This window comes from Pholis gunnellus (assembly GCF_910591455.1).
Source record: "Pholis gunnellus genome assembly, chromosome: 10".
NCBI classification, from domain to species: Eukaryota; Metazoa; Chordata; class Actinopteri; order Perciformes; family Pholidae; genus Pholis; species Pholis gunnellus.
Genome location: NC_136537.1, coordinates 6,686,942 through 6,710,682, shown reverse-complemented (window position 1 = coordinate 6,710,682; position 23,741 = coordinate 6,686,942). Strand labels below are relative to the sequence as shown.

The following is a 23,741-nucleotide window of genomic DNA, read 5'->3' as shown; positions in this document are numbered from 1 at the left end:
CTTCAGATACAAGAGGATGGCAAGACCTTAAAGACGGGTACCAAACAGCAGCGAGTCTCCTCTCTGTTTAGGATAAGTCAGAGTTCACTTCTCCAGGATAAAAGCACCACAAGCTCTTTTTTCATACTTCATTTTTTAAAAACCAACACACAAGGTACCATTCTGGATCAGATAATAGCTCGTGTTCTCTGCGAGCAAGCCAGAAAAGAACAAGTTAAATGGCTTTTCGGTTTTTACTCTGAAATCAGTGATTTCTGGTAAATCAGTGATTACCAACCGCACGGGTACTTGTGCTGTTGCCACCGGGTACGGGGAAAGTTCAACTAAAAAAAAAAATACAGCTCGAGATTAGAGTAAAAGAAATGACGGCCACAGTTGTGTTCGGGAGGAAAATACAGTCAGTTAGTGTTACAGATTGGTGTGATGCTGATCGTCAGAAGAATGGTTGAAATACATGTAGTTAAAGTAATGGGTAATAATCAAGTACTACAAGTATTACATAGTTGAATTAGTTAGCTAAAGTAATGGGAACAGGTTCAAATAGTGAGAAATCATTTGAATGAAAACATTTATTGAAACAACAAAGACTTCTCTATGATCAATAGAGTTTAACATGACCGGGTATATGAAGCATTCACGAGGACATATTTGGGAAATGACTGCTGGCGCCAATGACTGCTAACTCCATTAGCTCCTCTGATAAATTGTGCGTTTGCTGTATAGAGGTTGCTGTGTGGACTCATAGCTCAATGGCGGGTCTTCTGTCAGGACAGAATATTATAAGACAGAAAGAGTAAAAAAAAAAGAACTTCTCATGAAGTACGTGGCTCAGATTACACGCCGCTCCGCGGGGTCGGCTTCAAGAAGTTCTGCACTTCAAAACAGCAGAAAGCAGCAGACCAGCCTCAAAAAAATAAAATATATCAGAAATAAAATATCCAGAGGAGAAGATTGAGGCCATGCGATCTCCATTAACAGAAAGGTCTGATGGGGGTCTTTATGAGCGGGAGGTCCTGCTTTGCAATCACGTTTTAATGGAGAGCTTTGTGTGCGTCCACTCTGCAGGTAGAGCATGTCTCTGCCCCCGATGTGAACTCGCTGAAATAGTCTGCTCCGCATCACATTACAGCAGAAACTTTACGGGCCGCCATTTCAATACCACCCTGCATTTGCCCTTCACAGCGGGAACCGCCACCGCTTTCACGTACTGAAGGACGGCCGACGACGTCAAAAGCACGCGCTGAAGAGAGAAAACTAACTTGTTGGTGTTTTCTTTGCAGAAGCTTGTAAAGCTGTCCTGCGGGACCCCACCGGGCTGTGTCTATATTTAGGTCACAGTGCTGCTTGCAGAAGAGAACAAGCCGCACAGCTTTGAACTAAACCTTTCTCTCAAAGAGCTCAATGTGAGGCAGCCGCCGACCCCCCCGAAAAACACACAGATGTGTCCATGAGCCTGCAGAGACGGGATTTGAAGGCAGAATGAACCACTTTTGGGAGGACGTGGTGAGACGTCGCATCCAGCGGTAGGCTCTTGGCTGCACACTTCAGGAAGAGGGAACGTTTGGCCTCTGTTCTCTCTCTCTTTGCAGGAGGACGAGAGAGGAGAGGGAGATTGCAGGCTCGCGTTCAGACGACTTGACAATCTAAGTACGAGCTACACAGCTGAATGACAACGAAACAATGCCCCATTATTAACCACACACACACACACACGTCGGACCGCGCTGGAAAAAGAAAACAAAGCCACGAGACCTGCATGCTGATGAACGGTAGAATTAAAGATAGCTTAACAGTTTATTAAATCTCTGCGGTTGCTGCAACAGGTAATATAATAACAGCTGGAAAGGGTACAAATTATCTGCATAATTAAATGACCATCCAAACACATATCATGCTAAAAATGTATCCCCTGATAGCATCACATTTATATATATCACCTATTGATCTTTTTTTTTTTTTTTACTATATGACTGCTACAATAATAACCCCCAAAACCATTAAAAATGATAGCATTACTAATACAAAATGTTAGGGTAATGTTGAGTTCAATGGATTTTAATAGAGAGAAACAGATGTTGACAAGCAACAATTAAATCACACAGCAATCAGTAAAATTAACCTGAAATTAAAAGGTAGAAGCCAAGATAGTACCTCCACATACACAGAGAGTATAAAAAATTAAAAAAACAGGTCAAAGCTGGAACACTCAAGATTGTTATAAAATGAAACGAGCATCAGCCAAGTTGAATGCATTTACATTCTGTAATTATCTATAAAACAGTTTCCATTCTTTAGTGGCAGAGTCCTCCATTCCCCCGGCAGACTCAAACTGCCTTCCTCCACAGGAAACAACAGCAGAGGCTGTAATATAAACCTCACGTATTCTATTCCATTACTCTGGAAATAGTTTTGGTAATTCCCCGTTTATGAAAACATCTGCTGGGTGTATTTTGTATATCTCATTTCGGTCAATTAAATACATCAGTTTGACAATATGAATTTTAAATCTGCATTTATCATTTCTTTGTCCACTTGGGGGCAGAACTCCACAACAAGCTGACCGTCACACAGTCGTTTGACTTATTAAGTTGATGCATAGTGCTGCGTCTGAAGGCCAGCGTCTGGCAGATTGTTGTACAGCCTGAGCCACTGGCAGCTACTTCATCGACTTTCCTTTTAGCCAATTGACTGAATTTGATTTCGCTCAGGAAAACCGTCACACAATGTACATGTCTAGGGCTTTTATTGTGAAAGGTAAGAACAAAAAGGAGCGGATCCTTTGTTGAGGTTAAGAGGAGTAATGAAGTCTGCCGCCTTGGTTCGGACTACTTCGCTGTTGTCGTACACTACGGTGTATGTTTTCAATGTGTCCGTTCCACACAACGTGATTGGTTGATATTTGTATTCACTGTGTGAAAGCTCCGAAAATGAACTTTGTTCCCAAATAAATTACGCCGCTTTCTCACTGCGTAATATTGTTTCTGTGTGAACGTACTCATGACATACACAACAGTTAATCCTACACAAAAAAAAACCACCCAGGTGTGTAAAGGTATAAATAATGTAAATAATTTCATTATAGATTGATCTGCATATCATTTTCTTCATTATTGGATTAAAGGTGTGTTATACGTCAGAAAACAGTGGAAACTCCCACATCACAACTTCCTAAAGGCGAGAGGCCTTCCATCACACTTTCACCAAACAAACTCTGCAACAACTTTGAACAATGAAAAACTAAATTCTGAAAGCCTGAAACAACAGAAGATGCAACGTGACGTAGAAACAGAGATTATGTAAGAACTCACCTTTGAAATGAGGGCACTGTGAATCTTCTTCAGGATGTCGTCCATCTCCAGCAGCTTGGGCTGGATGAGGGAGCTGTGGGGTCCGCTGATGTGCCCGATGTGGTCCAGGCCCAGGTAGTGCAGGATCAAAATGTCCCAGTCGTCCCTCTTGAGGGTGCTATCCAAGTGACGGGTCACATTGTTGTCAACCTACATCGGGGGGGGGAGACACACAGTTACCGATCTGCACGGATTTCAGCTGATAACCAATTACGGTTGGTGCTATTCAGAGCCGCTGCCCCTCGGGTAAACACAAACTGAGCCGAGAGCAGCTTAACCCAGAGCCGAGATGGAGTCTGATGATTATCTGATCATCGTCAGGCAAACATTACGCTGTTGTAGCCGTAGCATACGGAGCAAAATAGCTTTGTGTGTGATCTCGGCTCCCCGGTCGCTCAGCTGCCTTCATCTCTTTAATGCAGATCACAGCGACGTACACACAATATAGACACAAACCACTGCTTAATTCATCATTAATACGTCATGTACGCTCTGTATTTGGAGTTATGTTACGTTAGAAATGCTTTCTTCATACTACTTCATCATTATGGTTTCCCTTCCTCTCCCTTTTTCCATGTTTCTCAATGACACGGAAACCATTTCTGCCACCAGGCGCGTTATAATCCTCGTCACTCGTGTGTCTGACACAGCAGCTGGACCCCGTCCGTACGTACGTACCTCGGTGTAGTCGGACACAAAGAAGGAGGTGGTGCCGTCGTGCTCCATGAAGTGTTTGGGGAAGAGGCGCACCCAGGTGTCGTCTCCGTAGAACACCATCTTCTTCCCCGCTGTTTTGGCCTGCCAGACCAGGTTGTCCTCCAGCAGCGCCGGAGAGTTCAGGTTCATCACCACGTCAATGAAGCCCGGGATGCTGCCAGTGGTGAGAGCCTAGAGAGAGGAGGGGGGGGGGGAGACAGACAGTAATTGTCTTTTAATGCTGTTAAACAAAGTCACCATATTTAATCCAGCTGACTCAGATTTGTGACAATTCCCCTTTAATGTGATCCGTCACTGCTTTGATCTAAACACCAAACTACGTCCCAACACCACCACACTGTGCTCTTGCAGACACAAATGGGAAGTGAAAGCTGAATGAGGATAGATTGATGATACTTATGAAGTACAGTTTCTACCGATTTCATCATGGAATCTGAACTAAAACAACACACTGGCCCCCATTTGACTGAGACGGGAAACACAGCCTGTTCTGGGGGAGTCGGGGGAGAGGGAGCGGTGCATCATCGAGGGGGGAGTACAAAGGGCCTCGTCTTCACGCACCGAGGGAGACTTGAGGATGCAGATGCTGGCAGGAAACACTGGGATTCAACACCAATATATATATATATATATATATATATATATATTACTGTGCGAGTGCCACTTCCACTGCTCCATGGCCGCTCTGTGGCTTCTTCACGGGCGCAAGAGACGAATAGCAATAAACTAAAAGGTGCGACACCCACACAAACCTCAGGAGCTATCACGGGCCCTCAAGTGTTTTTTATATTTCATTTTCAATATACCTACCGAGGGACAATGAGGTTTCATCGCGTGCGCCCTGATGTATGACAGTAAAGTTCTCCAACTTAGTGACTAACTAATAAACCAGAGAGCCACGCTTATTGCTCTGATCGGAACACCAAAGCTGAAATTTGGGGCCTCGTCTTCTGAGCTTTGCTCCAGGATTTCAATTATTTACTCCTTCCTTCCTTCCTTCCTTCCTTCCTACCTTCCTTCCTTCTCCTTCCGATTGTGTTGCTCCTGCCGGTGCAGATGCTCGTTTCAAGGAAGAGACGGATGGTTCTGCTTCAAAAGCAGACGTCTCTCTCTCCGCCTGTTCAGTCGTACCGAGGTCCCTCGTCTATTAATAGAAACGGTCCGACCAATGAAACCAATGGCCTTTTTTTTTTTCTTTGCCAAGCTGGTAGAACACTTTACTTGCTATAATAAACTCAGAGGCACACAGAGGGAATACTTCTGTCAAGAAAGCGATCAGCTCGAGACAAAGAGTTCACCGTTTAACGAGACTAAATCTAGAAGTGTAGCTCTGAGAAAACATTGAGAAGTCGCCCAAACGAATCAGTGGCTCATCAACGCACTAATTACCGGCTCACAGTACGTGTCCAAGCTCGCGATGGGCCTCTGCTTAAATGTCAAATACAATATCGGCGGGGAACGCAGACATGAACAGGTGTAAAAAGGCTGGCAAAAGATTTCTCGCTTTCCTTTTAACTCTGCGTCTTAGCTACTGAATGATAAACTTTCTACCTTTCACTTAAATATCCTCTTCTCAGGCCTTCTTACCAGATGAGGACCAGAGGACCAATTGTGAACCCAGGCAGATACAAAACAGCCACATCTGTCGGCGGTTCGATCCCTGGCTCCGTTGTCCAGGTCACGACACTTGGCCCCAGTGGTGTATGAATGGGTGTGAGTGATTAGTTAAGAGTCCTGACGGGCAGGTGGCACCTTTAGTAGCTGCCATCAGTGTGTGTGTGTGAATGGGTGAATGATGACATGCAGTGTTAAAGCGCGTTCAGTGCTCAGAAGACTAGAAAAGGGCTTTACAGTCCATTTACCATTTACAGATGAGTGTGAGGTCCAACGTGTGCGTGAATGGATTAGGATTGAGGTTAGTCGGCTGTGTCGTACCAGTTAATTGGGTGCAATGCAGTGATGGGGGGCAGCTGGCCTGTGCTGCCACCTACTGGTGGGTCACCACATCTGAACGCTGAGACGGAACAGATGAACCTCAACACACCTCCGCCTGTGTGGATGACGTTTGAATCACTTCAGCGTTTAACCGTCAAGAGTAATTTCATCACAGCGGGCTGTCGTATGTTCACTCCACTCCACTTCAAAATGAACACGCAATCATCTCGTGTTGTATTTTGGAGAAGTTCATCGATATAAGAGGAAGAACATGAAGCTCTACTTTAGGCTAAAAACACACAGTGTCGTGCCTCTAAAAGGGAATATTAGGTGCAGGTTTATAGATGTACCTGTATGCTCTCAGTGAGCCTGCAAATCAAAACGTACACGCTTCTGGACAGCTGATGAAGAGCCATTTTCAATCCTGGTCCATATAATATAATACATACTGTACTGTACACCTCTGCTGCCACATAAACCCTTCATGGCTGCGCTTCTAAATCAGAGAGATTATATTTTGAGCTTCCCCTCTCTTCATCGATTTCCCGCTCCGTGCTCTTTCACCGTCGACAAATCTTTCGAGGGAGGTTCACACACCCAGAGCTGTTCTGCACCCAGCTGCCCGAGGGCCCCGCTCCCTCCATCATCACGTCTCTAAACCCTTTGGATTGTGAACATCTGTCTCGCTGAGAGTCCACCTCGACCAACATGTGTGCAAACAGTTAACGCTGCATTCATGTGGGAGACGCTTCCACCCAAAACGCATTGAATCTCCACAGGAACAAGGGCGGCAATCGAACGCGTGTCACGTTTTTTTTAGTAAAAACGTTTTTTGTCGAAACAACTAAATGAGCTGGTGAACAGAATATGGATTATATTCCAGATTAGCAGGATTTAGTGCCATCTATTAATCGACCACTCAATCTACAGACAGTTAACAGCAACTATAGTGGATTCATCGTTATCGTAGATTTTCAAGTAAGAATCCCACCTATGCACAAGTTACAACGCTCATGAGGATGTAATGCTTTTCTTTGTCATGTATGATAATAAACTCAATATCTTTGTTTTTTTGGACAGTCGGTCGTACAAAGCAAGCAATCGAATGCATCAGCTTGGACTCATTTTATGGACTAAAGCTGAAACAGGGAACTATTTTTGGACCACCGAGCACTTTCTTCCCTCAACTCATCCTCCACCGTAGAAAAGAGTTTTACTCTTTTTTGGTTTTTCTTATGTAGCATAAAGGGACTAAAACTGCATTTCGTTGCCCAACCCCGAGTTTAAAGACAACAAATCAACCTTGAACCTCACGTGAACCGTTTCTCAGTTGAGAGAAGTTCCTGCTCGCCTGTCTCATGTGATGGTCGACCGCTTTTCATTATTTTCTGACATTTTATGGACAAAAAAGAAAAGATTTGATTAAAAAAAAATCTAATCTGCCAGATTAATTGAAGGAAGATTGTTGAAGCCTTCGTTGGACACTTTCACAAATTCTGGCTTTTATTCATAAAGCATTCATTTAAATTAGCAGCTCTGATGAAGGCATTTGTCATCAGCGTTGCCATTTCGTAGGCTAAATAATGAATTCATTAATAAAAAATGGATAGAGAAATAATTGTAAGCGGCTCTGCCACACGGCACCAATGAATGCTCTGACGGATTATATTTCTGTGCTCCCGGATGTTTTCTCCTCCAGAGTCTCCAACACTTATCCTGACCTGAGAACTGCCGAGTCTGCAGTCCTACGGTCCTCCCCCTATACCTGTCTGACCACATCTCTCAGACACCACCGAGGAGCCACTCCGTCCACATTGTGCATCTGAAGCCACAAGTTTTTTCTTCCCGGGCTGAGTTTTTGGCTCCAAACTTCTTCTGTCTTTAAAACAGCTTGACGCTGTCAGCAGCCCCCCCCCCCCCCACAGCTGAAAGCCTGAATGCCCTCTGACACTCAGACAGAATATTCTGCTTCACCTGACAGCTTCAGTGAGATGCCTCGGTGCTGCCCGGCACCCACACGGACAACACGACCGAGCTGCTCTTCTTCTTCTTCTTTTTTTTTTTTTCTCCACTCCTGGAAAATCAGTCCCGTTTGCAAAATCTCTCCGGCACCATTGACACAACCCGCTGTCTCTCTGTCCCAGTGTGCCCACAGTCTCAGTGTGTATCAGCACAACCAACTGTCATGTGGCGAACATGACATAACCCTTCTGGATCTGCTCCCAAAATACTCTCAATGTGACAAGGCGTCGTGTTTTCACCCTTTTTTTTTTTTTTGTGTGCTATTTGCAGTTGAAGGCTGGAAACTTAGCGCTCGTCTCAAAATGTCCTTTTGCGTGATTGTTCTGGGCTCACAGGAATACTGATGTTTGGCTCCAACACTTGCACCTCAGGTCTCTCTTGGAAAAGATCATTTAATCAATGACGCAAACTGATTAATTAATAAGGATGGGCTTTTGATGGGCTGGATGAAATATTGGTGATGAGGGAATTTCTTTCTTTGCCGTTTTTCTCATTACGAGTCACGTTTTCCCAGAGCCCAAATAGAAAACATCAGTCCAAAACCCAAAAGATATTCAATTTATAATAACAAAGAAATCCTCATATTTCACAAGATGGAAGCACTACATCTTCAGCCTCTTTTTGCATAGCAAACAACTGAAACGATTCAGGTTTGTGTTTGGTTATTTCTTAGTCATGTGAATAACGGTTTCAGCACTACTTCCACATGCAAATAATTGATTAAAAAACATTTGGAAAATCCTTTAAATTATTGATCTAATCTGACATTTGATGATTAAGTCAAGCAACAATGTTAAACTCAACTTATTCCAGGATAACACATTTACTGTAGGGTTAGAAAAAAAAACAAATCAAGTTGAGTGAACAACGGTTTAAGGCAACGTTCCCTTTTCACTTCCTGTGGGGAGCTTTGTTGCATGTCGTTCTCCATCTTCAACGATAACCTTGACTTTTGTCTTGCAGCCATGCGCCACAAACTGCAGCCTCCAAAATGATCATTCAGTAGCATCAACACCTCCATCATCACCTGAATGTTGCTGCAGGGCCGTCACATTAGACAGTGTGAGCTTTAGCTTGACGGGGGCGCATACACTGGAAACTGAAGTTTACCTCAACTCTGACATGTGTCATGTCTGTTTTTAGTTTATTAATTTTCCTTTCATGAATAACAACGAATACATTTGAGACCAGTTTTTAAAGATGTACATGTTCAGTAGGAACAGCTGAGCAGGAGGCTGACAGCAGGAAGAATCCAGAGACGGACTAATGTTGGCATTGGTCCTTTTATGGGATGTGTCATGACAAAAATAAAAGAAGACATAGATAACAGCCTTTAAAGAATGTCATCAGCGTAGGTTAACATGTTCTACCGGCTGTGTAAACGTGGTGTAGCATAGACTCCTGCCATGAGTGAGATGTTTGTGGACTAACTTAAAAGGAAAAGCTTGGCTTAGATTTTGGCATCCTGTATATATTGCATATGTTGCACCTTATTGTTATCTCACGACTTCTATGTCTTCCCACTTTGCAACTGCTGAAAAGCAGTTTCCCTCAGGTCAGATACACTTTCCTCTCAGCTGAACCTCCTCCTCGTGAGTGACACAGCAGCACCGTACCTTGATCCGGGGCATGGTGACTGTCGGGGGTCTCGCCTTGGCCACGAAGCTGTGCGAGGAGCCTCTCTCCACCACGTGCCTGGTGTAGGGCATGTACCTGCGTCCATTGGGTCCGAACACGAAGTCCTCCCGGAGGGCATCCACTAGCATTATAACCACCCGCTTAAAAAGGGGCTGGGGGAGGCGAGAGGAGTTGGGAGAGCTTCCTGTAATTAAAGGGAGCAGTTTTTAATGAGTTTTGACATGTTACCGTCGACAGCGCGCGGGGTAGATAGTCGCATACACAGCGCACAGGTGAGCTCACCTGTCAGCGGCTCCGCTGGCAGATCTGACAGCTTGTTCTTGGATGAGACGGAAGACTTCAGAGGGACTGGGAAAAAACCCCGCAGGAAGAGGGCAACGCCAAACACTTCAAAAATTAAAATGAACGAGGCAAAAACAGACGAGCGCACTTTCATGTTGCTGGTTGACGGGACACTTTAAAAAGGGACGAGTGTGTTTGTGAGATAACTTGCTAGCTAGCAACCGACATGACGCTTTCCACTCAGTTTATCCAAAATATAGGAGAAAATAGAAAGCCATAACATCAAATTTCACACGGACGCACTGTCAAACGACGCATTACAGAAGCCACGTTCTCGGCATTAAATTAAACGCGTCTATGTCATATATGTGTGGCTCTAATAGCGAATAAAAACACTAATACCAGTTAGCGATGTAGACATTCATAACAGCTTCCGCATTGATAGCATGGAACTACGGGTATTACGTAGAATCAAACAATACCGATGCGCTTTTTCTCCCCATGGTCTACGGCTCAGCTGCTGTCAGCGTAATAATGGGTGGATGTCAAAATAATATGGCTTGTTAACAGACTATAATTAATACAGTCAACGAACCATAACAAAGAAAATACAATATTATGTTTAAAATGTATATATGGAATAAGATAAAAGGGCAACATGAGAAAATGGCTTAAAAATCAGCAATAAATACCTGTTGTTTGATTACAAGAATATGGTGTAACAGTAAAAGCGAGACCTAAGCTGCCTGTCACTTATGATATCATACCTGCAGCAGTATTCTATAAAAGACTATTTATGAACAACCTACATTTCCAAGGATGGCCCCTGTGCAATTTGAGAGCGAGGACCTCCGGGAGCTGTTCCTACTAGTATCTATTGTTCTTTTCTTTGGGCATTTGGTACCAATATGAATAAAAGCCAGTTGTGGGGCCTGAAAATCTGCTTGTAGATTGAACATTACCAAGAGGAGGCTATAAGAAGTTTTGCAGATGAATAAATAGTATTATTACTATTATATAGGGATAATAAAAGTGTTGATCCATGCAAAGACCACACTGTAATGGATCATATTAATTACATACTGTATGTGAAGGAGGCAAGTGTGTCTATTTGAATATTTTTATAGATCCACTATAACTGCTGGGTAGAAGGTAAGTGGACATTTTCTGATTTTATAAAATATGATTTAAACGTGATGTGCATGGAGCTTGAGGCTGATACGTTCTGTTGTAAATGAGCTCAGGAGGGAATTAAAGTTTGAGCTGATGCTGCCATCTACTGGCTGCACTGCTTCACAGATTTCACACACACACACGCACACACACACACAGCACATGTTTATTGACATTCATTATTTATAGTTTGACTTTAAATTCATCTCTCATGGAGACCAGATATCAAAAACAAGTTAAGACCAGATGAGCTTTAAAACCCCTTTTAACACCAAGACCAACATTTCCCCAAAAAACGGTCAGATATACGTATTAGGCAGTCTTTTTTTTAAATTATCAAATGAATCCACCAATTAGCTTTAGCTGCTTAAGTCTGTCTGTAAAATGTTCAAAGAAACCTGCTTATTTTGTCTGACCAACAGTCGAAAAAGGACCTTAATGATTAACCAATTATCACACTTATCAATTCATTAGTTGACTGATTGATGAGCCTCCCAGACTGCAGTACAGTATCCATTCTAACTGCATAAAAACCTTCAATGATGAATCGTGTTGTATTTTTCTGAATTCTTCTGTGTAATACCTGCATATTCAGATTAACAGTGTTATTTATAAAGCATTAGAATAACAACAGGATCGTTAAATACCTCTCCTGACACATGATCTGTTAAAGGTCTGAGAGAGAGGGAGCGAGGACGCTTATGGTGGAAATCAGCACAACAGCAGGATGCAGCACCAATGAGCACTTTATTCAGAGCAGATCTAGCAGGGCCTTTCTCACAATAAAGACCTGCCGCATATGATAACGACGTTTCTATAAAATAATATTATTGCAGTCTATTTGATTTTCCTCTTCAGGACATTAATGAAGGCGTCTTTGGGAACTTCCACGTTGCCGATACGCCGCATCTTCTTTTTACCCTCGGCCTGTTTCTTCAGCAGCTTCATCTTCCGTGTTATGTCGCCTCCGTACTGCCGAGACCAAAAAAAAAACAACAAACACGTATAGATGTCAGAGTGTTTGTGTTGCAGCGGCACATTCAGCAACTATTGAGAGTCAAAGAAAACCTTTACTCACACATTTAGCGAGGACATTCTTTCTGAACGCCTTAATTCTGAAAGAGGAAAACACTGTCGGGTCACATTTTTAAGGCGACTAAAACCCATTCAGCACATTTTTTCCCACACACAAATACAATTAATAGTGCTTTATATATATATATATATACATGCACGTGTTTTGCATCTCTCGCACGCTTCCCACAAAGCCTTGAGGTCAGCACGATGCTGTACTCACGTTTCCCTCGCGATGACCTTACTCCCGATGGCTGCCTGTATAGCGACCTCAAACATCTGCCGTGGTATGGAGTCCTTTAGTCGCTCACACATGGCTTTCCCGTGGCTGTACGCACGGCCCCTGTGAGGAAAACGCACCCGTCAGAAGGTCGCCCATAAAAAAAAAGGTCAAAAGCCCTTCAATTACCAAAGTCTGCGCTGGCTTTGGCGGTTCAGAACGTTAAATGCAGATCTGGTGTGCGTCATCACTTTTGGCCTGCAGAGTTACTCTACCGTCACCAATGGAACGAAGTCCATGTGCTGCGTAAAGTCACTGTAATAGATAATGCCAACACCGGCTGCCAAGAGGCCTTTTTATCAACGTTACCCTGGGTGATGAATACATTTCATGCTCCATAGGCTCAGCAGAATCACTGTAATAATGAAGGACAGTATAACATTGAAATGATGTCAACTCGTACAAATCTGACAGTGAGTGTAATGAAGCTACGGGAAGAAGATCCCCCTCGAGCAGCGTCAGAGTTACTCCTCCGGAGACCAGTTGGAGGGACTTCGTAGACAAAATATTTCGCGAGAAATGAAACAAGTTGACAGCATCTGAACCCAGCTGTGACTTCAAACACACCTGTGTACAATGGTGATGAGTTCCTCCACAGGCTGCCCGTTCAGCAGAATGTTCATCTTGATCAAATCAGCAGCCTGGTAGCCTGCGCTCTCATAGTCAAAGCTACGGGAGAAAAAAACTAAATCAGAAGGATGGTCTGCTGAGTACATGGAGTCAGTCAGAGGTGATACAGTGTCTCTTAAAAGACCAACATCGCTACATGTAAGACACGAGGGAAAAGGGTGCGGAGGTACGGAAGCCCATTGCCGCCACGGCCGGAAAAACAAAAAAATCAATCAAAATCAATATCATGTTATAACAGGTTTATTGTTATAACATGATGTTTTCATGTTATTACGACATACATTATAACATAATACACTATCTTGTTATAACGTGAAACCTTTCATGATAACTTAGGCTTTATATTGTTATAATTTCAAACTCACCTTTGAATGTAGAAAGCAGCGTGTGGTTTGGATAAATTGAGCAATATGGCTCATTTACTCATATGATGAAGTTCTACTTCCGCCCGAGACCAACTTATGTCTTTATAACTTGACAAAATGTCATTCAAGAATATAAATCTATCACGTTATGACGTGAAACACTTTAAGCTCTAACATGATAAATAGTGTATTGTTTTTTTATGCCGTAACCAATAAAATTATCTTGCTATAATATGAAAAACCTCTTGTTAGTACGATAAACCCGCTACGTTATAATGTGATACTCATCTGTTTTTCTTTTTTCTTGCCATACAGAGGAGAGGAGAAACTATGGAGACAGACTTCTTGGCTTGTGAGTGTATTCAAAACTGGATTCACTGACATTTTGCCTCAGAACGTAATCTTATCCTGTGACAACTAATAACTAAATACATGTTTTGAATCGACTTTACGGCGACTTGCATATTTGTATACGTAGCACTTTAGTTTAGTTTCACCTGGCATATCCAGAAGACAGAGACTTGAGGAGGTCATAGAAATCCACCACGATCTCATTTAGAGGGAAGAGGTACTTCATCATGACGCGCTGGTCGTCTATGTACACCATGTTCCTCTGGATCCCTCTGCGGTTCTTTAACAACACAATTTACAGCGTCAACAATCCAAAAAGAGCTGCTGCTGCTAATTAATCATTTACTTATGAGATTGATGCCATTTGCCATTTTTTCCCCCTCTCACCAAGCAGAGAGCCATGATCTTGCCGGTGTAACTGTCCGGAGAGAGAATGGTCCCCAGCACCATCGGCTCCAAATACTCCGACACCACCGATCGGTCGGGGAACTGAGCGGGGTTCACGATGGTGATCTCCTCGCTGCCGTGCTCCTGCGAGGACAACCAGCGAGACGTGAGCGTCACAATGAAGCTTTTTTCCATGAGAGAACGAGCCTCTGCTGTAAGACCAGGAAGCATGGGGGCAGGAAGCGGCTCTTACCTTGATGAGTTTGGGTGAAGAGAGGACGGCCTTGTAGGGCACGGTGGGCGCCGTCACTATAACGGAGGCGTTGTATTCCTGCTCCAGCCGCTGATTGAACACCTCCATGTGGAGGAGGCCCAGGAAGCCGAGTCTGCCGGGGGGCACAGGGAAGGTTCACGGGTTTAATGATGGATATTCAAGCTGTTAATTAGAAAGAGCCTGTTTTGGAAAGAGTTCAACGCTGATGAGGGCTCGTCGCAGTTCCAGCGCAGCTTCGTACTTCTGAAAGATCTAAATCACGGCTAATGGAGTACTTCATCCTCTGGACTGATACGACCTGTGATGATAAATAAACTCTCACTTGGCAACATACGGTCTGTCCTAAGGAGAGTTGTTTATTCCCCAATCAATCAGAGCATATGACGTCCAAGTGGAGAACTTTTCTGGAACAGAAAATCAGTTGGAAAAAAAACTGTCCATACATTATTCCTTGTTTCTTTATGGTATGGCTGCTGCTGTTCTGTCTTTCTCTTTTGACTTGGTTTGATTTGTCTCTAGCTTGAGTCGTTCTGAGTCATGTTTTATTAATTTGTTTTTATATTCCTCTCTTGTATTAAACTATGAATAAAACAAAAAAAAGGTCACGACGTCATGACTCGGGTCAAAACCTTCTCGGTGGCTCTGCTCAATGTCCACACTTCTCTGTTCCCTGGCCTTCACATTGCATGTAGTGACACCGCTCCTCTGTTGCGGTCCCCCTTTCGTCATTCTAATTCAAAGGCGTCGGGCTCACCTCCAGCCCGCTCCCAGGGCCAGACTGCTGTCTTTCTGCACGGTGACACTCGAGTCGTTGAGGGTCAGTCTGTCAATGGCGCTGCGGAGGAGCGGGTAATCCGACTGGTCCATCGGATACATGCCTGAGGGAAGGGGAAAAACAAAAAAAAGACAGAAGAGTGCTCATCAGCGGCAAAAAAGACTTGTTTACGCGGAAAGCACTGAGTGCACTTACTGTGCCGGCTGGTGAGACACAACGTGCGCCGAAGGGGCTTTTACATTTGACTGCATGTCCAATGATACTGGAATATTTAAGGCTAGCGTTCTGTCATGTACGGAGTTATCATGGGAATGCTTTAAAAGAATGGCTTTACTCCACAGTTTCACAGTGATGTTGTATGTGACAGCAGGAAGAGGAGGAGAGGACTTCCTACCAGCAAAGACCATGGCTTTGGCTGGTTTGAACCCTGGAAGAGCTTCCACCGGCTGCTCCTGGAGGTAGAGTGTGTCCCCGATCTGGGCCTCCTTCACGTCCTTCATCCCGGCTATTATGTAGCCCACTTGGCCTGCAAACCTGCATCAGCAGACGAGGAGAGTTACACGACAGCAACGTAAACAAACAAATGTTGATACGCGTCTATTGCAATCGACAGAATTTAAATCTACGATGAAAGAGTGTCCTCTTTTTAAAAAAATCATTAACATACTTTACACGGACTAGATCACTGTTGGTTCAGTTCATAACAGTGTCTTTTGTTTCTGAACGACCTTCAGAAGATTTACGAAGGAGCGTCATTCCTTTTCTCTACATAGATGATCCAATCAGAGGACCACTGAATACATTTTAGAAGACATCAGGAAATGGTGAGAATGCCAATCACAATTTTCCGAAGCCAAAGGTAATAAGTCTATTATTAAATAATATTTTATTTATTATTTGGCATTTTTGCTTAACAAAAGACTAAACTCAACTATTCAAACAGTTGCAGGGTGTTTTTCCTGCACGACTGTAACATCCGCTGTAACGGATCAGACAACCAGTGAGAGGAGGACGGGGGGCGCTGCGTACAGCTTCTGTGTCGGGTGCTCATCTGGCCGGAGGAGCCCCAGCTCGTTGACCTCGTAGCTTTTGCCGAGATAGGCCGACACGATCCGGTCGCCTTTTCTGACCCGACCTCCGAAGACGGCGATGTTGGCCACCACTCCTCTGTAGTGGTCGAAATTGGAGTCAAACACGAGGGCTTTAAACGGGTCATCAATGCTCGCCAGGGGCCTGGCAATAACAAGGACGGAGGAAAGGGCTTCACTTTTAGGTGTCAGACATGTTTCGTGTGAGAGGAAAACCCACATTAACCTTCTTACTGTGGAACTCTGTTCACAACGGCTTGGAGAACCGCCTCGACATTCGTTCCAAGTTTAGCTGAAATCTGGAAAAAGACGAAGAAAACATATTCAGAGTTGTTTCCGCAGCACTGGAAACTAAAAGGCAGTGTACATACATGTGCGCCAAACTCACCCTAATGCATTCTTCACAGGGAATATCAAACACCTTTTCAATCTGCAACTCCACCCGCTCTGGGTCAGCATTTTTTAAATCAATCTGAGGGAGAAATGTCAAATCTGAGCGGCGCGCTCAAGTGGAAAACAAAATGTGATTAAATAAATAAACAGGCGGGCCTCGGCGTACCTTGTTGATGACGGGGATGATCGCCAGCTGAGCTTCAAAAGCCAGGTAGAAGTTGGCCACCGTCTGCGCTTGAATCCCCTTTTGTGTGACAGTAAGAATATGCATTACATGCAGCACTTACGTCCAGAACGATTCACGGAGAAAACCGGGAGAGATCTGGTTTTGGTACCTGATTGGCGTCGACGATCAACAGCACACCCTGGCACGCAGAAATCGATCGAGACACTTCATAACTGAAGTCAACATGACCCTGCAAAACGGAAGACGTGAAAAGCTATTTTCAAATCTCCTTTTATGGACAAACGATCCATGAAATAATAAAAATATGACATCCCACATTTTATGATTGTGTTTGGAAATTATCCATATACGATGACTAAAGGGAGCGGCGCTTCTTGCCCACATCCCACCCGGCTGATCACTCACCGGCGTGTCGATGAGGTTCAGGAGGTACTGCTGTCCCTGGTGGCTGTAAATCAACGAGGCCGTCTGGGCCTTCACCGTGATCCCTCTCTCCCGCTCCACCTGAAGCTTGTCCAACACCTGCTTGTTCTTCTCCGTCTTCACTATGGCACCTGTACGTCAACGACACCCATTAGTGCCACGATGGAATCAATTAGAGAGAGAGAGAGAGAGAGAGAGAGAGAGAGAGAGAGAGAGAGAGAGAGAGAGAGAGAGAGAAGATCCCACAGTCATGTCGTCAGCAACCATTTGGATAGCCACACACATCACAATGATGATCGTGCTGATCAATGATGGGAGCACACGATCCAATTATATTTTCACATTATCAGTGCGTTCAGACCTAAAACCAGATGTATTCTCTTGCGCAAACCTGTTTGAAATTTTAAAATTCTTTGGAAAAATGTTGATTTCATGAAAACTAAAGGGTAAAAAAAAAAAAAGGAAGCTGATATGCAATGTGCTAAGGAAACATACCGGTCATCTCCAACAGCCTGTCAGCCAAAGTGCTCTTTCCATGGTCAATATGAGCGATGATGCAGAAGTTCCTGATTCTGTCCACAGGGAACTTAGACAGGTCAATAGTGTCCTTAAAAGCACAAGGAGAGAAGCCCGCAGATTACCCAGACAGTCGCTCAACAACTGCTGAGTGTTGCAGTAATCCGTCTCAAAGAAATGGCAATATGTCAAACAGATCAATCATTAGTTCTACTTCTTAATGGAGCACATGAAGAAGAACCACCAGATCAGCTTTATACCGGGGAGTTCCTCAGCACTTCTCAAGCCTTTACTTCAGGTGAACTCTCAGCACATATTAAAATAATAATAATATATAGTAAAAGTAGCAGTATCACACTGTGAAAATACTCCACAACAAGTAAAAGTCCTGCATTTCAAACCTAACATAAGTAATAGTATTTAAGTATTGCCAGCAAATTGTACCAAAACTACTCATTCTGCAGAAAACATTTAAACAATGTATACATATTTTTATATCTGATACCTGTTTCACATAAGGGAACACATTTAGCTGACTAAAGCTTTCAGATAAATGTAGTGGACTACAGAGGACAGTGTTTGCCTGTAATGCAGTAATGTAAATACTCTTAAGTACAAGTACCTCGACCTGTTGTGCTGAGTGTGTACTTACCTTGTGTGTTTGTGTGCTGGCCATCCTGAAGCCGCTGGAGAACACGGGCAGCCGTTTCATCCAGCGGTGTCTTAGCAGTGTGTAGGTCATGTTGCTGTCGCTTTGTATTTTCCTTCTGAACACTTTGAACTGTAAAACACGTCTCATCAGAGGCGTTTCGCACCACCGCTTCACGAGACAAAACGACATGTTTTCGCTAAGCTTAGTACCCAGCGTGCCAGCATGAAGGATACATAACAGTTAGCTGGGTTAGCTAGCTAGCAGTGGTCTGTTAAATGCTTCTGCATTGTCATTAATTTAACGTAGGCTGCTGCCACGTTGGCGGAGCATTAGTGGACTCTCGCGACGATAAAGCGAACCTGTTTTAATATAATATATACGATAATAGTCCTGTAATAACCCCGGTGCATGAGTTCTTAGGGTGCTGACATTTTAGGTGACAGTTCACCTGCAAAGAATTCTGGGAAATGTTGTTTATTTTTCGCACCAGAGATGGTAAAAGGAAACCAGATGAGTTCCTGCTATAACTTCCGCTTTCTTTTATGCCGGATAGAGCGCGCGAGTAAATCGCTTTTCTTCCTAAATATATATCCTTAATAAACTGTTACCGTTTATCTTAATAAACTGTTGCATCTCTCTGCAGTGAGCTTTTTTTTTTTAAACAATAATATGTCTACACATTGCTGCAGCCTGTGTCTACGTACAGTGAAGAAGGCTTTTAGGAGTTATTAGCCTCAGGGACTATAATAATATAGTAATTATGACGGAATAGTTTCACACTTGAAACAACACTTGAACGCGTCAGAGGAGGATGATCATCTCGACACGACTGTTATCTTTGAACATGCTCAGACATTCGGAAGTCCCGCCCACTCGACCTGTCAGATGAGGGATAAAAATGGATATCAGTTGCTATGACAACGAAGCTACCTCTCTGCACAAGAATAGATTACTGCTTCTCCTCTTTGTGCAGCCAGAGATAATAAGACTCTATTACCCACAGTAATGCCTGGCATGTAATCATCTTTTCTTTTCTTTTTCTCTTCCATTTGAGATCTTTACACTGACTCCCAGACCTCAGCACTCTGTTTCTCTTCAAGACAACACGTTTCATTAATAATATCACAACACCACCGACACACAAGCCTGCTGCTCCAGAGACGTTTCCAGATTGCTCAATAACTCTTAAATCGAGCATCTCCTGCACAATCAAGAAGATTTGTAATCATGCCCCCCCCCCCTTCTCTGTTTCTTAAACCAAACAAAGATGGCAGCCAGGACTGCTTCATGTTGATGCAAGATCCAATTAATGTGTTATATGTGAAAATATTAAACATGATCAAATAATAGAACATAATATTAGGTAAATAACCTGACAATAAAACCTTTTTTTCCCACAAAAAAAACAAATTGAGTACAAGACCAGCGTGAAGATTCAGACTGTGAGGAGTGTGAAAGTCTTTAAAACAGCAGGGAGTGCAGTCACATGACCTGTGCTTAGCTCGGTAGCTTAGCTTTGTGACTCCGAGCTATTCGTTAACGAGAGCACACACTGGGGATGAGCCTCTATGATCTCATATAGCTGTAGAAATGGTTTAACAGTCAGTTATTTATGTCACAACCTTTACAGGGAAATCTCAATCTCTAACTGAAAAAAGGGTCCTAATGTTTTTATTTACATGTGATTAGTATCTGAAAAGTATCTGTTAGGTTTTAGTGACCGTAGAGCTCATTTGGATGGCTTTTGTAAAAGTGATTAAAAAAAAATCAAGCAATTTACCTTATAGGCCTAGTTTAAGTGGAATCCACACAAAATCAATCAGACGTTTTAACAAGCACAGGAGGAACAAATGATATTAACGAGGGCCTGATTTTTCAATTAGTCTGTCTTCTTTCACACACACACACACACACACACACACACACACACACACACACACACACACACACCTGTAGTCTCTCTGTCATAGCTCACCACATTAGGCCGCGGCCAGCGTGTCGCCATAGCAACCTCAGCCACACTTCACCGTGCGGATTTGCTTCGGTGTCACGTGCGTCTCGAGGTTGTGGCCTTTTTCAATTGTGTTACATTCAAGCTCGACGTTGTCATTTTAATGACGTTTTGTGAATCACTGCTCTAGATCAAGTGTCCTGAAAGAGACTATAGGGTCCGAATCTTGTATGTACTCCACATACATCGCGCGGTACCCTGGGTAAATCTACACTGGCCCGTTCATGATACGATGATGTCAGATCTGTAGTCCAATTGAAGCCAGTAGGTTGGAACCGTCCCATGTTCTCTTAGACTATTAAAGAGTCTGAACTCAACTACCTCGAAATCTGTCTCTGACTCATTTTTCATGATCTGACACTTTGAATAAATTGTCAAAAGATATTCAATTATGAAGATGTCCCGGACATGCATGTGAGCAGCGCTGCTGCGCTGTCCTGCTAGAGACACCTCACATCCATCCGTATTGATTTCTGTCCGGCCACACGAGCCTCCGAGCGGGTGAACCGGGTCGGCTGTGGATCGAGGCGATGGAGACGAGGAGACCTCACACCGGGGGGGGGGGGGGGGGGGGGGGGGGGGGGGGGGCAGTCTCTGGCGCTCGAGTCCCGGAGAGATACCGAAAGTTCAGCGAAGCCTCGTGTTACAGCTCCAGTGCCGCGGGGCTTTTCGTGGAGTTTTATTAACACACTCGTGATGATGGTCCCTGACAGGATCCTCTCGTGACGAGGAGGGGCCCGAGCCCCCGTACTCACGGGCCCACACGATCCGACCCGGATCTGTTGGGAATGTATGGGGCTATTTGTATTTCAAGGGAGAAGCTGGAACTTTCGGAACACTGCAGGATTCTTTACAGCACTGTTTTCTTACCGTTTTCAGCTGCGGTGTCTTGCAAAATGGATGGAATTTGACAATACATGTCTTTAAAAGCTGTTTGTCTCAATAACAAACTAAAACATCTTTTACTCAGAAATCTAACAAACTAAAACATCTTTTACTCAGAAATCTCCACTTCAGTAGCACTGTCTCTATGCTGAAGGTTTGTTCACATATCATTCAGTTATACAACATTGTATTCCTACAAACAAGGAAAACAATGTTTTTCTTTATGGGCAGTAGCCTACTTTCTGCTTCATGGACTGATTAAAATACATGTTATAAAGTCCCTCTGTAAAAACATTTGACTGTCAAGAATTTTGAACCTGACTTCATCCAATGTTCAGATTTCTGTTCAGGAAATATATGCAAATTAGCCAATTTTGATAACACAATGTCTCATTTGCATATCTTAACATACTATTTAAAAAGAAACTTGTCATACAAAAAGTAATTTTCTTAACTGGGGACGTTTCATGGTCGTATCTATCAGTTCAAAGTTGTACCCTATTCACCTGTATATGTGTCTGCTATTAAGGAAGCGAAGAAAATTGTGTTTAACTGGCGTGTTTAAATATAAAATCAGATATTGGTCAATATTGCGTATGTTGAAAAACTCTCAAATATCGGTATCAGCTTGAAAAATGTGGCATCAGTCCGGCTCTGGTTCACAAGCATGGCACAAACTAGGTCTAAATAATTGAAATGATATGTGTTTTTTATTAGAAACTGTGCACTGAATCAGGCATCCACCTCGTGAACAATCATTTTATCTGGAATGTTGAAGATTTCTATCGGGATGTTTGGAGAAAATTTGAATTGCAAACCCATTTATATCCGACAACGTAATTTGTTAAAAAAATAAAAATAGAAATGATTCATCTTCATGCAGAGTTTGATTCAACAGTGAAATTAAGTTCAAATAGTAATGTGAAGCAAAATCATATCACTCTATGGTGAAAAGGTAAACCAGCAGAGTGCCAGACTGTATATGGCTACTGATATGGGGCTGAACATGATTTCTATAGCAGACTCTGTCTTCAACATAGGTCTATACAATACTACATATGCTCATGAAGTACAATCATTGGTTGTCCCTGTTGTATTGACGCTGATGGAGGTGGATTACATGATGACTGTATATGGCTTCTGAGCTGGTCCAAAGTTTGAGTGTAAACAGCAATTGATCTGCATACAGATAGGAGTTGAAACTACAATTTCATGATGTTAACAAAAAAATAATGATTTAGTCCCGAATCCTGGCTGTGTCGCCTTCCATGAGGTCCGTTGCACAGAAGAATTTCTGGCAGAGGAATGTGACTATCATCCACGCATGACTCACTGGAGTTCCTGTTGGCGCAGAGCGGTCCTGTGTTCGCGGGCCGGTCCCTCTCATATCTGTAATTGGTTCGGAATAGCTTGTGGGATCATGAAATGTGTTGTGAGGAGCCAGACACTGGATATGAATAATGACCTAAAATTTGTAATGGCAGACATGCTGATTAGTTCTGCCACGGTGCTCCAGTCTACACCGGCAAATCCACACTGTCCTCCAGAGTTACCACCAACATTCACCTTTCATGTGTATCTCAGGACATTTAAACCAGTAATTGGCATATGAATATGTTTGTATATTGTTTAATCTTGCTAAAATAAATAAAATATACAGAATGAAATAGAAACATACAAAAAAAATAATGCATATTATTGTGCTTGTGCAGCAAAATGTTCATGCTCTTCTTCTAAATTTGCCATCTATGAATATTTTGTGCTGTTAGCGATATATTCTGTTTATTGTGCTGTTATTATTGATATGCCATCGATCATTTTTTAAAATCCCGAAAACATATGTGCGAATGCTAAAATGAGAGGGGTCGACGTACCTAAAGGAAATAGTCTCCTAGCTCTGCTGCTCCGAGTTGCTTTCTTAGCCTCTCGTGGCTCATTGTTTTGGTTTTGAAGCGCTACAGAACATGGACTGCATGCCCCCAACCGACTGTACTGTACTATACTGTCCTGTACTGTACTGTCCTGTCCTGTACGGTCCTGTCCTGTACGGTCCTGTCCTGTCCTGTCCTGTACGGTCCTGTCCTGTACGGTACTGTCCTGTACTGTACTATACTGTCCTGTACTATACTGTCCTGTACTGTACTGTACTGTACTGTCCTGTACTGTCCTGTCCTGTACGGTCCTGTCCTGTACTGTACTATACTGTCCTGTACTATACTGTCCTGTACTGTACTGTACTGTACTGTCCTGTCCTGTATGGTACTGTCCTGTACGGTACTGTCCTGTCCTGTACGGTCCTGTCCTGTACTGTACTATACTGTCCTGTACTATACTGT

The 23,741-nt window shown here is 43.3% G+C and overlaps 2 protein-coding genes across 2 annotated transcripts in view; both read right to left on the bottom strand.

Annotated features, from left to right (window-relative positions):
• Positions 1–10,361, bottom strand: part of pigg (phosphatidylinositol glycan anchor biosynthesis class G (EMM blood group)) — a 56,340-nt gene extending 45,979 nt beyond the window's left edge. The window contains exons 1-4 of the mRNA XM_079168189.1: positions 9,942–10,361; positions 9,638–9,843; positions 4,026–4,235; positions 3,309–3,497 (exon numbers count right to left, since the gene is read on the bottom strand). Coding sequence (XP_079024315.1) covers positions 3,309–3,497; positions 4,026–4,235; positions 9,638–9,843; positions 9,942–10,095 — 759 coding nt within the window. The 5' untranslated portion in view covers positions 10,096–10,361. The remainder of the gene's footprint in view (positions 1–3,308; positions 3,498–4,025; positions 4,236–9,637; positions 9,844–9,941) is intronic.
• A 1,471-nt stretch (positions 10,362–11,832) lies between these two features.
• On the bottom strand, positions 11,833–18,816 carry guf1 (GTP binding elongation factor GUF1). The gene is made up of 17 exons (XM_079167246.1): positions 18,510–18,816; positions 17,837–17,948; positions 17,324–17,472; positions 17,067–17,147; positions 16,898–16,975; positions 16,727–16,810; positions 16,573–16,637; positions 16,280–16,483; positions 15,645–15,784; positions 15,230–15,353; positions 14,455–14,587; positions 14,202–14,345; positions 13,961–14,094; positions 13,036–13,137; positions 12,412–12,531; positions 12,193–12,229; positions 11,833–12,086 (listed from the first exon to the last, which is right to left on the bottom strand). The coding sequence occupies exons 1-17, from the start codon at positions 18,696–18,698 to the stop codon at positions 11,952–11,954; spliced, it is 2,031 nt and encodes a 676-aa protein (XP_079023372.1). The 5' UTR covers positions 18,699–18,816; the 3' UTR covers positions 11,833–11,951.
• Between the last annotated feature and the right edge of the window lie 4,925 nt (positions 18,817–23,741).

Bases quoted from the DNA above. Each gene is read 5' to 3' on its own strand.
- guf1 (XM_079167246.1), bottom strand. From the start codon at position 18,698: ATGTCGTTTTGTCTCGTGAAGCGGTGGTGCGAAACGCCTCTGATGAGA. The intron at 17,473-17,836 runs GTATGTTTCCTT...GTTGACGTACAG, and splicing joins CAGGCTGTTGGAGATGACCG to GTGCCATAGTGAAGACGGAG. The intron at 17,148-17,323 runs GTGAGTGATCAG...TCCGTTTTGCAG, and splicing joins TGAACCTCATCGACACGCCG to GGTCATGTTGACTTCAGTTA.